At 44.7% G+C, this 14,775-nt stretch overlaps 1 protein-coding gene across 2 annotated transcripts in view; it reads right to left on the minus strand.

The window, feature by feature from the left end:
- The window catches only part of RMND5A (required for meiotic nuclear division 5 homolog A), a 29,667-nt gene extending 21,203 nt beyond the window's left edge, over positions 1 to 8,464 (minus strand). The window contains exons 1-2 of one of the 2 annotated variants that reach the window (XM_009555991.2): positions 8,241 to 8,464; positions 3,006 to 3,148 (exon numbers count right to left, since the gene is read on the minus strand). In XM_009555991.2, the coding sequence (XP_009554286.1) occupies positions 3,006 to 3,148; positions 8,241 to 8,382 (285 nt within the window). In that variant the 5' untranslated portion in view covers positions 8,383 to 8,464. Of the gene's footprint in view, positions 1 to 3,005; positions 3,149 to 6,514; positions 6,549 to 8,240 lie in introns of those variants that run through there. The other variant, XM_054064987.1, reaches the window with a different exon arrangement.
- Positions 8,465 to 14,775: the final 6,311 nt, after the last annotated feature.

Below are 14,775 nucleotides of genomic sequence, written 5' to 3' on the forward strand. Positions count from 1 at the left end.
AGCACAGGGAGATCACATTAGGTACATATGGAAGATTTCCTTCAAATGTCAATGTCCAGGGAGGCATTAAATTCCACCTGGATTTAAACATTACACATATTCACCTAATGCGCAGGCCAACACTTCAGGGTACATTTTGAAGTAGTTCCCTTAAGAGCCAACAGTCAGGGAAAACTAATAAAAACCAAACTACTTGCTTTAGGGAAAAAAAAAAAAAGTCTAACACAAAGTTCATATTTAAGACCACAATCCTAACTGATGCTTTGAACTTCATAAAAACAGGTCCATCATTACCAGCAGGACTAGGAACTCCTGCAGCTCCCACTGCTTCCAGTCCTTTGATGCAAACACCACATACACTAAGCATTGAAAATCCGGAGGAATGAGCACATGGAACACAGCCAGCTGAGCTCATTTTTTAATGTCCCACTGATACAGCCCTTCTGATACTGAACAGGCACAGAGCAGATTATGAATATACTTTCATAGAATCAAAGAATCATTAAGGTTGGGAAAGACCTCTAAGATCATCAAGTCCAACCATCAGCCTAACACCACTGTGCCAACTAAACCATGCCTCAAAGTGTCATGTCTACACACTTTTTGAAGGCCTACAGGGATGGCAACTCCACCACTGCCCTGTGCAGCCTCTGACCATGCTTCACCACTCTTTCAGTAAAGACATTTTTCCTAGTGTCCTATCTAAACCTCCTCTGGTGCAACTTGAGGCCCTTTCCTCTCATCCTATCACTTGTTAGTTGGGAGAAGAGACCAATACCTGCCTTGCTACAACCTCCTTTCAGGGAGTTGTACAGAGCAATAACATATGTCCCCAACCTCCCCTTCTCCAGGCTAAACAACCCCAGCCGCTCCTCATAACACCTGTGCTCCAGACCCTTCACCAGCTTCGCTGCCCTCCTCTGGACGTGCTCCTTTCTACTACTTCATAAAACCACAGAGTTGCAATGCTTTAAACATGCTTTTATTTACAGCTATCCTTCTTGAAACAAAAATGGCAGATAAATAAAACAGCAGGACAAAACCAACACTGGTCAAACTGTGCACACAACAACTGAAACAGCAAAGTGGAGGTTTGACTTAAGTCTAAACTTTATTAAGCTTGCCAGTGTTGTGTTCTCTGGCTTCTAAGAAACACTAACACCAACTTACATTTAATATTCACACCCTGCATAAACGACCTAGGGCTGCTCTATCTCAGAGTATTTAAATAAAATTCATACATCCAAACCTGAAAGCTTGTTTGTACAAAGTCCGCTTGCTAAAGCGGAATAGGCAAGTTTCAAACTTAGGCCAAGATTACATAGATCTATTTCAGGCTTCAAGACAGTAATAAGGATGGAATTTTACTCTAGTTAATTGGTTTAGATACAGCAGCAAGGATTAGAGACAGATGCGTCTTTAAGCTCTGGGTAACAGTGACGCTTGGATTAACGCTGTCAGTACAAAGCTTGGGCTCTCTACGATGGTCAACCACAGACATAAGCAAAAATCAAGCAGTTTCACAGACATTCAGCCCCATAATGCACAATTACTTTTTGTCTCTTCATCACACTACTGTTAAATTATTCTCTGATAGATCATTGTTATGAACAAAGTTTAAATGAGATTCCCAAAGGACAAAGGAATATTCTGCACTGCTGCAAGTGGCTTTGTCCAGATGAATACTCATTTACTGGTGTCTTCCTTAGCAAGACAATAAGGTGCACCTCAAATCAAATGTTTAGTCTATCAACATAAGAATGTCAAAAAAACCCAAGGACAAGACTCCTCGCGTACAGAACTACTTCATACAAAAGAACACAGGTGGAGAAAAGCATGACCTGAAAGGATACAAATGGAGACACTAAACACTAAAAAAAGTGGTTTAGTATCATTTCAAAGAACTGTTAATATCTACCTATAAAAATATATTCTGATCCCAGTTATTCCTGAACCTGGAATTCATATAAGAATGTCTCATATGCAAAGCTTCAAAAACAAGCTGACCAACCTTATTATTCGCTATGACATAGAGACAGATATTGCGAGAAGTTGAATCTACTCTACCCACATTAATAACTGCGTGTTACAAAATTAAGCCCTAAGAATCAACAACACACCTGAAACACAAAGAAAATGTCTGTCTCAAAAATTTCTCTTGGTTTTTAAGCTGTGTTCTGGAACAGGCTGCCACTTTTGAGTTATTTACTACTGACAATTAACTAGAAATGTAATATCATACAATCATGGAACGGTTTGGGTTGGAAGCAACCTTATGGAACGGTTTGGGTTGGAAGCGACCTTAAAGATGATCCAGTTCCAACCCACCTGTCACAGGCAGGGATACCTCCCACTGGATCCAGTTGATCCAAGCCCCATCCAACCTGGCCATGAACACCTCAAGGGATGGGGCAGCCAAAACTCCTCTGGGCAATCTGTGCCAGTGCTTCACCACCTTCACAGGAAAAAAAAGTCTAAAAAAAAAAAAATCATCTAAATCTCCCTTCTTTCATCATAAAACCATTACACCTTGGTCCCACCCCTGCACTCCCTGATAAACAAATCCCTTCTCAGCTTTCCTGCAGGTGCCCTTTAAGTACTGGACGGATGCTATAAGGTCTCTCCAGAGCCTTCTCTTCTGTAGGCTGATATATATAAAATAATTAAAAAAAAACCAAACAGTATTTCTTATTGAGACAGATATTGAAGCAAACATTTTCCTAAACTGATATAACACATACTATTTCTAAGCCCAGAAACATCTACAGGGCACATTCTCCTGTAAATTAAGAGATCTGAGCTGCCCCAGAAAGAATATCGTATACAACAAGTTCTCAAAGCAAGTACTGTACAGCCCAAAGTGCTCCCTCTGCCCAAAGGCTCTGCTTCCATAGTTGACCGGAAGATTTAATTAAGATTAACTGCAGTATAAATCCAATTTTTACAAAACAGAGTACACATCACAGAATATATGTGATAATAAAACCCAACCACAACATAAATACCTTATCAATGGCTTTTCCAACTCGGGATACACTGCTGTGAATGTCTTTATGATCAGAGGCCAGTTTTTGAACTGTGTCTTTTATTCTTTTGCAGCACTGTGTCATAACAAGTGAAATCGTCCCCGACAAGTCTCCATCTTGATCTAGGTAAGAGAGGAAAATTGCTAACTTAGTTACAAAGAAATAATAACATTAAATCTCTTAATATGCAACAACACACAAAAGACAAGAAATGCAATCTAAAGAGTAATTGTAAAGCGAGATCAGTTTAAATGAAAGAAGAGAGACAGGCCACGGCTCACATGTGGAATTAGAAACCCAGCCAGGTACACAATCACATTGAGCAAGTGCAACAGTTTAAAAAATTAATGTACAGTTCTCATGTGTCTCACAGCAGATTAACAAGCACCTCTCAAAGAAGCACCCCAATCTGCAAATCTCACAGATTATAATGGGAAGTTCCTGAACCCATTGCAGGATCAGTTTTCTCTTTAAGGCAGCTCCCTGAAGATATTCACTCATCCCACCAGGTACTCAGTTACACCTGCCTTTGAGCTGTGTGGAACTTTAGCTTCCTGACTTGTGGAAATAGCTCTAAATGATTCAGCCAATCAGTCTCCTCTTCAGCAGCTTGAAAGGACCCCACTGCAAACATCAGATCCACTCTTTCTTGTCCTAAGGCTTATTCTCTAGAAACTAGATATTTTACATTGATGTCCAATCAACTGGTGCAATGATGTATGACCCATTTTGTGGACAAAATATTAAATACAAAATGTTTACAAGGTGGCACTTAACAGTTCATACCCTTCATGCCTCCACTCAAACACCATTCAGCAGCTTTAGTCAGAAAAAAACGTACATTTTTTTGTGCTTTACTCCAGTCCTTTCTTCCAGCTTTTGATTTCAAAATAGAAGGAGAATTGGTTTCAAAATAAAAGGAGAATCTCTTTTCCAGCCTTACCTCTGAAGCTCTCTCCTTCCTCAAAATTCATTCTACATGAAGAATATTCTCTTTAGGGACACAGACCCAGCAGCCTTCCACTGCATGGAAAGGCTAATTTAAGTGGGAGCATAGCCCAGAAATGCTTCCCTAACATTCCAGACCCAAACCATTCCTGCGAAAAAGTAAAATCCTCAAGACACCTCTTTAGAAGAAAGATTTTAAAAGCAGCTCTATGTTCCACCAAGTTTGTTCCTTTTCTCATTTTGTATTTCAACACGTCTTTGGTTTCAGCAGCACATCAGAGTCCAGTTTCTGGTATTCCATGGAAAGCAAAATGTAGGCACATTGAACGGCTGCTGCAAGACTGGCAACACAGAACAACAGAAACCAACTGGAACTCTTACAGTGTTACCTTAACAATATTCCTCAGGTAGAGCAAAGGGAATCCAGAAACCAGCACTGATCATAGCAGGTCAGTAATACTTGACCAGCCACTCATTCCAGATACCTCCTAATGTATCCTAACTCTTGACCCTACTGCTGACGCCAACAGCAAAACCAATCTTTTGTTGTTACACGCCACAACTAGCTCCTCTCTAGAACAGGAAACAGCTCCTGCTCATCCCCACCAGCCTCAGCTGAGGAAGTTTTAACGGCATTTCTGCCACAACTTTTAAGGAAAAAAAAAGGTTAAACTCTCCTCTTCCTGCAGTCCCATGCAGCCAACGCTCACTTGCCAGGCAAATGGTTGATAGAGCTCTGTATATTTCCCAGTGAATGTGCAAGGAGTAAGAGGATTGAAACAGTCATTTCAGCACATATTCACTAACCTGACTCTAAATCAAAAGCCAAAATTTCACTCAACTATTACATAAAGTTCACTTCCTGAAGTTATTTCAAGAATAATCATTATTTCTTGGTTGCTATTTCATTTTTATGATAGACATGAAATCACATAAAGGCTCTTAAATAACTTGCCCATGAACCCCACCAAGATAAAATGATCAGTGAGAGACTACAAGCAACAAGCGAAATGGAAATTCTCCCAAATAAACAGACGTTAAAACACTCTCTAAATGGCCATTTTTCACAAGAAAAGTCACTAAGCCAAAACCCAAACAACTTACATGTGTAACTGGTTTCACCCCAAGCAAATAAGTGAATTACTGTCCCCCAACACTTACTGCAGCAGAAATCAACTACAGCAAAGCCATGAAAATATCTACACAGGAAAAGTCAGAGCCAAAAGAGGAAAGAATTCCCCCTTGTGCCCATCTCTTTCATCTTTAATTAAACAATGAGCCACTTCTGATAAATCAGCAGAAGAGAAACGTACCAGTAACTCAGCATTCACAGAACACTACAGACCTACAGCTTCTCTCTGTACTGCCTATGTAGAGCCACAGCCTTAACAAAACACGTTAGTGAGCAGACACCCAGCACGGAGCAGAGTCCCAAGCCAAGCATTCTCATCCAGATACGTTTACCCCATCACAGAACACACAGCCATGCCCTGGCTACTCCAGGAAGAGAAAGATTTTAGGGGAAGAGAGAAGGAAAACAAACTTTGTCTTCCCGTTCACGGGTCTCAGCATGGGGTTGTTCTGTACTTGGCCTTTAATAGGAAAAAAGTTCAAGAAATGTTAAGAAACCATATGAGTGGGGAAAAGAAAACCAGTTTGAAGGTCAAAGCAGCTTCTAACAGTTTCTTCTTCTCCACCCACTTCCTTTTTATATCCACTGTCTATTTAAGGTCTTTTCATACATCTTTGCTCTCAAATCTTGTCCTACAGCACTAATTTCATTTTTAGCAGTGTGAGTTTACTTCTCTTTTCCTTTTTCATTTATATATGTAAGCGTATTTCTGCAGTTCAGATCCCTGAATTACAAAGCTCCACATTAAGAAGTGGGACTGCTTCCACTTCCATCAATCTTCACAAACACTCAGGATACAGTACGTAAAAGCTGCAAATATCTGTTCTTATTATAAAGTTGTAAATAACACATTTATTAAAAAAATATTAATTTTTCCACTTACAAAGCCAGTCGACTCTCAGACGCCAAAATTGAACACAGTCCCCAGATGTTTGAGAGTGCACTAATAACACACTGGCTTCATTCTAGAGTACTCACTGAAACAAAGTTCAATTTGCGATGCACTCTGCTGGAATAGCATCACCTCTTCTTTGGTAAGTGCTGACAACATGCTCAGGCCCTTCACAGGGCAGTTCCAAAACTCTTATTCCAGCTCTGGATGGAAAACTCAACAAGGACCCCGAAGGAACTGCATGCTGGAACCCTTTAATTTTATTACAAAGAGAGTAAAAGGTCTGGACCTGCAACGGAATCCTCACAGACAAATCTTTACAGCCCCCCCAAAGTCCTACAAAGATTAATACAAGCACAAGGGTGACACCACGCAGCATCTCAGTTTGTGAAGACTCAGATCTCACCTGTCCTGAATGCACAAGCCCAAACTGTTTCGAACAGCACAAAACATTTATTGAAACACAGCTGAAACAACACCAAAAAGACCGAACATTATTTCACGACAAATAGATACCTTGGAAACAGAATTCCATGTTTACTTTCTGTGGAAATTGCTGTGTACACACAGCAGCTCTAACACACCCGTGTTTATGTTCCTGGAATCACACACACTCCTGAGTGAGCTTTGCACCTGTATTTGTCCAAGAATACAGCAAATACGATTTTCTCTGAATCAAACAAAAGCAGATTCCGCTAATAGCAAAACAGTAGTTTGTTCTCAAGTTTGGAGCCTCCAAGTTCCCATTTTTAATCCCCAATCCATCTCTTGCTTCCTGCTGGCCTTGGGTAAACCACTTCAGCTGTCTCACCATCCCCTCCCACTCCATCTATAAACACCACATCACCTCCATCTCAGGGATTTCGCAAGGTTTAAATGCCTCCTGTTTACAGGGCACTTTGGCCACTGCGCCCGCCTGCGCAAGGGCTCCACATCTGCTGTAAAACACAGCCAAGACTTCATGTTGACGTTCTGCTAAAGCGTGGCTTTACCCTAAACACTTCCAAAGCGAGCCACCACAAAAGAAAACAACTTAGTGACCTAGGAGGATAAACAAAAAAAAAAAAAAAAAAAAAGAAAATGAGTAAGAGGAGGGGGAAGAAAGCAGAGCAGTCCTGCTGTTTATTTCCCCTGGGGGTGACGAACCCCAGTGTAACACAACACAAAGGCACAGCCGGCACAGAGGGGTGGCCATGGTCAGGCTATTCCTACTGCCCAGGAGCAAACATCGCTCCCCAGCCCCGCAGAGAAGGCAGGCGAGCCCCAGGAGAACTGAAACCTCTTCCTACATTCAACTTTTCCCTGCCAGAGACGCAGACAAAGGTCCCAGCGCCAGGGTGCTCCAGCTCAGCCCCCGTAGCAGAGACACCTTCTCCAGGGCAGCAGCCCCTCGGGGCTGAGGGCGGTCTGCCAGGAGGAGTCCCCAAGCCTGCAAAGCCCCAAACTTGTGCGCGTTTAAACCCCGGGGAAAGGAGGCCCTCGGGAGAAAGGAGCCCCCGGAGGGGATGAAAGAAGATCTGCGGAGGGGAAAGATCCCAGGAGGGGGAAGGAGAAAAGAGAGAAGGAGACCCCCGGGAGGAGGGGGGAAAGAAAGAAGACCCCCTCCAGAAGAGAGGAAAAGGAGAGACATGCCCCCCGCGGAGGAGAGGGGAAAAAAGGAGACACACACAGGGGAAGGGGAGGGGAAAGGAAACACACACCAGGAAAGGGGGGGAAAAGCAGACACACATATACACCCCCCAGGAAAGGGTGAAAAAGGAGACACACACACAGAAAAGAATGGAAAAAGGAGACACATACACACACCAGGAAGGGAGGGGGGGGGGGGGGGGGGGGGGGAGGAGAAGGAGACAGACACACGCACACACCAGGGAAGGGGGAAAAAGAAGACACGCACACCCCGGGAAAGAGGGAAAAAGAAGACACACACACACACGCTTCCAGGAGAAGGGAGAATAAGGAGACACACGCATCCCAGGACAGGGGGAAGAAAGAGACACAGACACACACACCAGGAGAGGGGAGAAAACGAGACACGCACACAAACACCCCCCACGAGAGGGGAAAAAAGGAGAGACACACACCCCAGGACAGGGGAGAAAATGGGAGACCGCCCCGAGGAGTGGGGTGGGAAAGAAGAACCCCCAGAAGAGGGGTAAAAAAGGAAACGCCAGGTGGGGGAGAAAGGAGACCCCAGGGCAAAAGAACCCCCCTGGGCAGAGGCGGAGGGATCTCCACCTACTCTCGGTCTGGAGGATCTCCCGCCGCAGCCCGCCCGCGTACTGGATGAGCTCTTCCAGGCTGCGCTCACAGAGCTGCCCGTAGCCCGAGAACTTCTGCAGCACCTTCTCCAGCTCCCGCTCCACCGTCACGCACTGGTCCATAACGGCCGCTACCGGGCCGCGCTCCTCCTCCTCTTCTTCTTCCTCCCCTTCCTCCGCTGCAGCCACTGGGCCCTCCTCACCCCCCAGGCCCCCCTCTCCGCCCCCTGCCAGCACCGTCCCGCCGGTGCGGCCCAGCCCAGCCCGGCCCGGCCCGGCGCCGCCGCCGCCTCCTCACAACTTCCCCGGCCCCTCCGGTTGCCGCAGTTCTACGCAGGCAGCGCCGAGGGCACCCGGGGGCCTCGGCGGCTCTAGGAGCAGGCAACGCCAAAGACACCTTTGCCGTGGGCCTTTCCCGCGGAGGGCGGGGGGACCATGATTGGTCAGGCAGCGCTGCGGGCAGGCGGGGACCTGGGCTGGGGACCTCCCCATAGGCAATGAAGGGCGGGGCGGATATTATTGGTCAGGCAGCGCTGAGGGCAGCCGGGGGCCTCAGCGGCGCTGGGTTCAGGCAGCGCGTGGGCACCTTGGCCGGGGACCTCGCCGTAGTAAATAAAGGTCGGGGCGGCCATGATTGTTCAGGGTAGTAGGGCAGGCAGGAGGTGTGATAGATTCAGTCGGTTTCCATGGTGGGTTAGAAAGGGAACAGTGAAAAGCAGTGGATGTCATTTAGCTCGGTTCCCCCACAACACAGAATAGTTTGGGGTTGGAAGGGTCCTTAAAGATCATCCAGTTCCAAGCCCCCTGCCATGGGCAGGGACACCTTCCAGTAGATCAGGGGGATCAAAGTTTCATCCAACCTGGCCTTGAACACCTCCAGGGATAGGGCAGCCACTGCTTCTCTGGGCAACCTGGGCCAGAACCTCACCACCTTCTCATCATGAAGAATTTCTTCCTAATATCTAATCTGAATATTCCCCCTTATAATTTAAAGCCATTCCCCCTTATTGCTTTGTCCCTTTGTGTAAAGTCCCTCTACAGCTTTCCTGTAGGCCCTTCAGGTACTGGAAGGTCGCTATAACATCTCCCCAGAGCCTTCTCCAGACTGAAGAACCCCAACTCTCTCAGCCTGTCCTCATATGGGAGGTGCAGGGACCAGCAGGTCCAGGGAGGTGATTCTCCCTCTGTACTCAGCACTGGTGAGACCGCACCTTGAGTACTGTGTTCAGTTCTGGGCCCCTCACCACAAGAAGGATGTTGAGGCTCTGGAGCGTGTCCAGAGCAGAGCAACGAAGCTGGTGAGGGGGCTGGAGAACAAGTCCTATGAGGAGCAGCTGAGAGAGCTGGGGTTGTTTAGCCTGGAGAAGAGGAGGGTGAGGGGAGACCTTATTGCTCTCTACAACTACCTGAAGGGAGGTTGTAGAGAGGAGAGAGCTGGCCTTTTCTCCCAAGTGACAGGACAAGAGGGAATGGCCTCAAGCTCCGCCAGGGGAGGTTCAGGCTGGACATCAGGAAAAATTTTTCGCAGAAAGGGTCATTGGGCACTGGCAGAGGCTGCCGAGGGAGGTGGTTGAGTCACCCTCCCTGGAGGTGTTTAAGGGACAGGTGGATGAGGTGCTGAGGGGCATGGTTTAGGGAGTGTTAGGAATGGTTGGAGTCGATGACCCAGTGGGTCCCTTCCAACTTGGTGATTCTATGATCTGCCCGTCTTTTAAAAACCTCCAGGGATGATGACTCAACCACCTCCCTGGGCAGTGCCCGATAACCCTTTTGGAGAAGAAATTTTACCAAAGAATGGCTTTAAACTGAGTCAGCACTGCACTAAGAAGCCTGGCATGCCGGGAGCAGAGCATTTACCCTGTCATCAGGTTGTTAACTTGTCAGTAAACTTCCTCTGGATTTTTATGTTCCCTTACAGGCTGAAGCTATGCATAGAATCATAAAATAGTTTGGGTTGGAAGGAACTCTTACAAGTCATCTAGTCCAGCTCTCCTGCAGTAAGCAGGGACATCTTCAACCAGATCAGGTTGCTCAGGGCCCCATCTAACCTGAGCTTGAATGTTTCTGGCGATGAGGCATCTACCACCTCTCTGTGCAACCTATTTCAGTGTTTCACCACCCTCAGCGTGAAAAATTTCTTCCTAATATCTAGTCTAAACTTCTCTTCTTTTAGTTTAAAATCATTATTCCTTGTCCTATTGCTACAAGCCCTGCTAAAAAGTTTTTTTTCCACCATCTTTCTTATTAGCCCTCTTTAAGTACTAAAAAGCCACTTGCATCTGACTAGTGATCTAGTGGGATGTTCCCCTGCCAACGGCAGGGAGGTTGGAACTAGATGATCGTTAAGGTCCCTTCCAAACCAAATTATTCTATAATTCTATGACTGGCAAATGTCTTGTAAAAGTTTGCTTGACGTAAATGTCTCTGCTTGAATATCCTTTGCTTAACACACCCATTCCAACTCAAATATTTGGAAGCAGCAGCACAAACTAGATACGACTCTGTGTTTTCTGTAGCACTGAACAACTTAAGTGCCTAATAAATTTGGACAAGGTCAACTGCCAAACCAGCATTTGGTCTGAGTCTGGGACGATGTTGCTTCATTTGTGCCTGTACTGCTGGAATGGGACAAGAATATCCAGAAATCTCTATTCTTACAACACGTAGGTTCTCACAAGTCACTGTCAATTCTGTCAAATTCAGACCCAAACTGCTGCTTTTGTTTGTGTTCTTGCTCTTTATCAAATCACAGATGATGTTTGAAAACATGAAACTATCTCTTCATTTCTTAGGTCATTAGCAGAGTGATTTCTTAGGTTGTTAGCACATTGGTTTGTTATGTTCTTTACCACTGTGGTCTCCTCTGCCATCTCTTCACACAATCAAGCAGGATCTCCTGAGTTTTTTAAATATCTTTTTTTTATGGTCATTAGAGAGATTCCATCTTCTCCAAGGGGCAACAAATTTTTTTTCTCTGCAACAAAAAAAAAATCCCAAACCAACAACTGCCTAGGAAAAATAGTGTCTTTTGTTTCAAGCTTTAATTAACGTATTTTGCTCTTGTAAATTGGTTTGGTTTTGACGGGTACACATTTCTTCGAATCATTAAGATTGGAAATGACCTCTAAGATCATCCCATCCAACCATCAGCCCGAAACCGCTGTGGCTACTAAACCATATCCCAAAGAACCACATCTACACAACCGCTACATGTTTGTAGGCAAGGAAAACTGCCACAGGAAAGGAACAGGCAGCAATCAGATAAACCTGTAGACTGCGTAAAGCCCTGGAAATCTGCTCTGGTGCCACAGCTGACCCTGCTTGGAACAGGAGCTTCCTAACCTCCTGAAATCCAGTCTAACCTGAGTTACTGTGTGAATCATTACTGGATCCCATCCACCGCACCCAAAGAGCCAGGACTTTGGCTGAGGTATCAAACACTGCAAGTAGTGTTGCAGAATAACACTTAAATGTTAAATCTACTTCTGTGTGGCCACTTGCAGGTAGTAGGAAACATCTGATTTTAAATTCTTCCACATACAACAAAGTAGTGTCTAGGCTGCTGTCCCTTTGCTTTGAGACTCTCATAGGGGCTTGTTGGTTTTTTTAATGAATATCCTATATGGATAATGACAAGTCCTCATGGTTTCATATAGTGCTTAAAAATGTGCTGAGAAGCACCTATGCTGCTTAAAAAGTGCCTGGGAAGACACTGTGCCAGTGAGCTCCCAGCAATTTTATTTACAGAGGCAGCCAACTTGGGAAATCGGAGTTTCAGGTAGTTTAAATATTTGCTGAAATTTATTTTGTTCTATGGCAATATTAAAACTATAAATAGATAATATTATAAAATATATATTTTTAAAGGGTATGATAATATTTTAACGTGGCAAGGGATTGAATTAAGATTTTCAGTCCTTGGTTTTACGGACTTCAAAAGGACAATACCTTAGCGTTCCCCATAGAAGCGGATTATCATCCATATTCCCAGGCTGTGCCGTCAGCAACTGCTTTCGGGAGAGGATGAGGGAGGAGAAGGAATCCTGGCCATCTACCACTGTTCAGCAGAGGCTTCAGGTTTGGCTGACAAGGAAATATGGGTGTCCCCATTTGGGATTTGGTCTCATTTCCTCATAAATCAGAGGAAAATATTTTTTCTGCCTAAATTATTGAAAAGCAGATCCCCGCTTCCAGTTTTTATTCAAAGGTGGAATTGTTCAATCTCTTCACATTTGTAACGTTTGCACAGGACTGACTGACCAATGACTGTTTAGTGGTGTTAATTAGGTAGAGTTAACCCTGGGGTCTTTAGAAGTGTCAGCATGTGACATCTCTGTCTTCAGCCCAAATTGATTTTAATTCACTGTTAAGTTATTTAGATTTCCCAGGTAATTAAGACTCCCTGGAAAATTGTTTGCAGGTGAGATGTCAAAGATGCCTCAGTTGCGACTGGGAACTAACATCTGCATCTAGAAAATACAATATTTTCTGCTAGGGTCAGTTAGTATCATAGAATCATGGGACTGTTTAGGTTGGAAGGGACCTTAAGGATCATCCAGTTCCAACTGTCCCTAACACAGATAGGGACACCTTCCACTGGATCAGGTTGCTCAAAGCCTCATCCAACCTGGCCTTGAACACCTCTAGGGATGGGGCATCTATGACTTCTCTGGGCAACCTGTGCGTCACCCCCAATACCCTTACAGGAAAAAAATTCTTCATAATATCTCATCTAAATCTCCTCTCTTTCAGCTTAACATCATTACCCATCATCCTGCACTCCTTGATAAAGACCCCCTTCCTCCCTTTAAGTACATCCTTTTAGTAACTCAGGGATGTAAAGGAAGGGAAGAGAGGAACTGGATGGGTTTGGGTTTTCTCTGCCAGGCTTTTGGTCAGTTTGTTGCCTGCCATTCTAAGCCGTGTCCCCTGCAGCTCTGCCCAGACCCCATCTCGCTACCTGGGTGCCTCTGGGTTTGTAGCTGCTTTGCTGGTGATGTTGTGGCAAGTTTCGAGTAGTGGTTTGAAACATCATTTTTATTTCCTTGAAACGACTCCAGGGTTTTGGCGGATGATTAGCTTAGTCTCTGCAGGGGACTCATCATCAGCTACCACTGGGGAATGTTAAAAATTGATTTAACCCAGCCCATGAGCATTAGGAAGTGACATATAGATGACAGCCTCCCTGGCAGCTGCTGTTGCAAATAGTTTAGCTGTGAGTATAGACATGGAATTCTTGCTAAGTGCTTCCCTGCTGGAGGAAGCGAGGTCATCCCCAAATGAGTTACAGGGGAGAAACTGGGGGATCGGTCTGTGCTGCACGTTGAAAACAAACAAACCAACGACAGAAAATAAAAACCCAATGATATGTGCTCTAGCTGAAGCTAAATGTACAAGGTTCCTCTCTAAACACCTGACTCTTGTCTCTTCCTCACACCCATTATTTCACAAACACTCGAGGTGCTCGCTTGAAGCAAGATTTAGAGACATGGGGCAGCTTCTTGTAAGTGTGACAAAAGAAACGAGCCTTCAAGAAGCCTTTGGAGAAGGATGGGTGACCTGGGGCGTGGTTCAGGGCTCCAGGAGCACCTCCCTGGGGCTCAAATGGCCAGTGGTGTGACGGGTCCGTTTTATGGAACACCCCTTGGCTCAGCCAGCTACAATAACAAAGCCACTCTCCTGGGTTTTGCCAAGGGGAAAGGATTCATCTTATTGATGCTTTGCCACTCTCTCATCACGGAGATGGGCCCAAGCTCGGGTGAAGGTTTTACCAGGTAATGGTGGCAGTGATGGTGTGAAAGGATTTTCACCACACAGAGGGTAACTCTAGGCTTGCTTTATTTACAGCTTGCTTTGTTTAGTCTTAAAAATGCTATTTACAAGCATCACCTCAGTGAGTGGCAAAGGCCCACACAAAATCATCAGATATTTATACAGCATTATACAATAGGTATTTTCTTTCCAAAGTTCTTGGTATTTTTCCATGTGCTCTGAGTTCTTTATTCTTCATTAACTCAAAAGCCCACAAAAGTCCACCTTGATAATTGATCTCCGCTGTTTCATTTTGGTTGTCCCTCAGAAGTGATGCTTCAACGGGTCAAATTCTTCCTCCAGTCATAAAAATCTAATACCTATGTTCTAAGCCTAACATTTCTTACACAATCTGTTGATTCAGCTGGACTGGGGCTGTACATGGCACAATTAAACAGTATTCTTGTAGTTGTCATAAAGATCGATTTCCAACACCTGTTCTTATTATATTCTTAATACAATACTCTCTTTATCAAAATTAACCATCAGTAATATATAAGTCCTATATATTTAAATTTTCTCATTTCCCTTACCCTTCATGATTTTTCTTCGCGAAGGGGTGGTGTCTGCACACAAAATGGGCTGAACTGGGATTGTTTGTTTTCCTCTTTAAATCATGTCAGTACACTGAGAGCCCTGTGAGTGTGGTTTAAATGCTCGGAGGAGTACAGGCATTTAAATGCTCCTTACAGGTCAACATTAATG

This window comes from Cuculus canorus, chromosome 4 (assembly GCF_017976375.1).
Source record: "Cuculus canorus isolate bCucCan1 chromosome 4, bCucCan1.pri, whole genome shotgun sequence".
NCBI classification, from domain to species: Eukaryota; Metazoa; Chordata; class Aves; order Cuculiformes; family Cuculidae; genus Cuculus; species Cuculus canorus.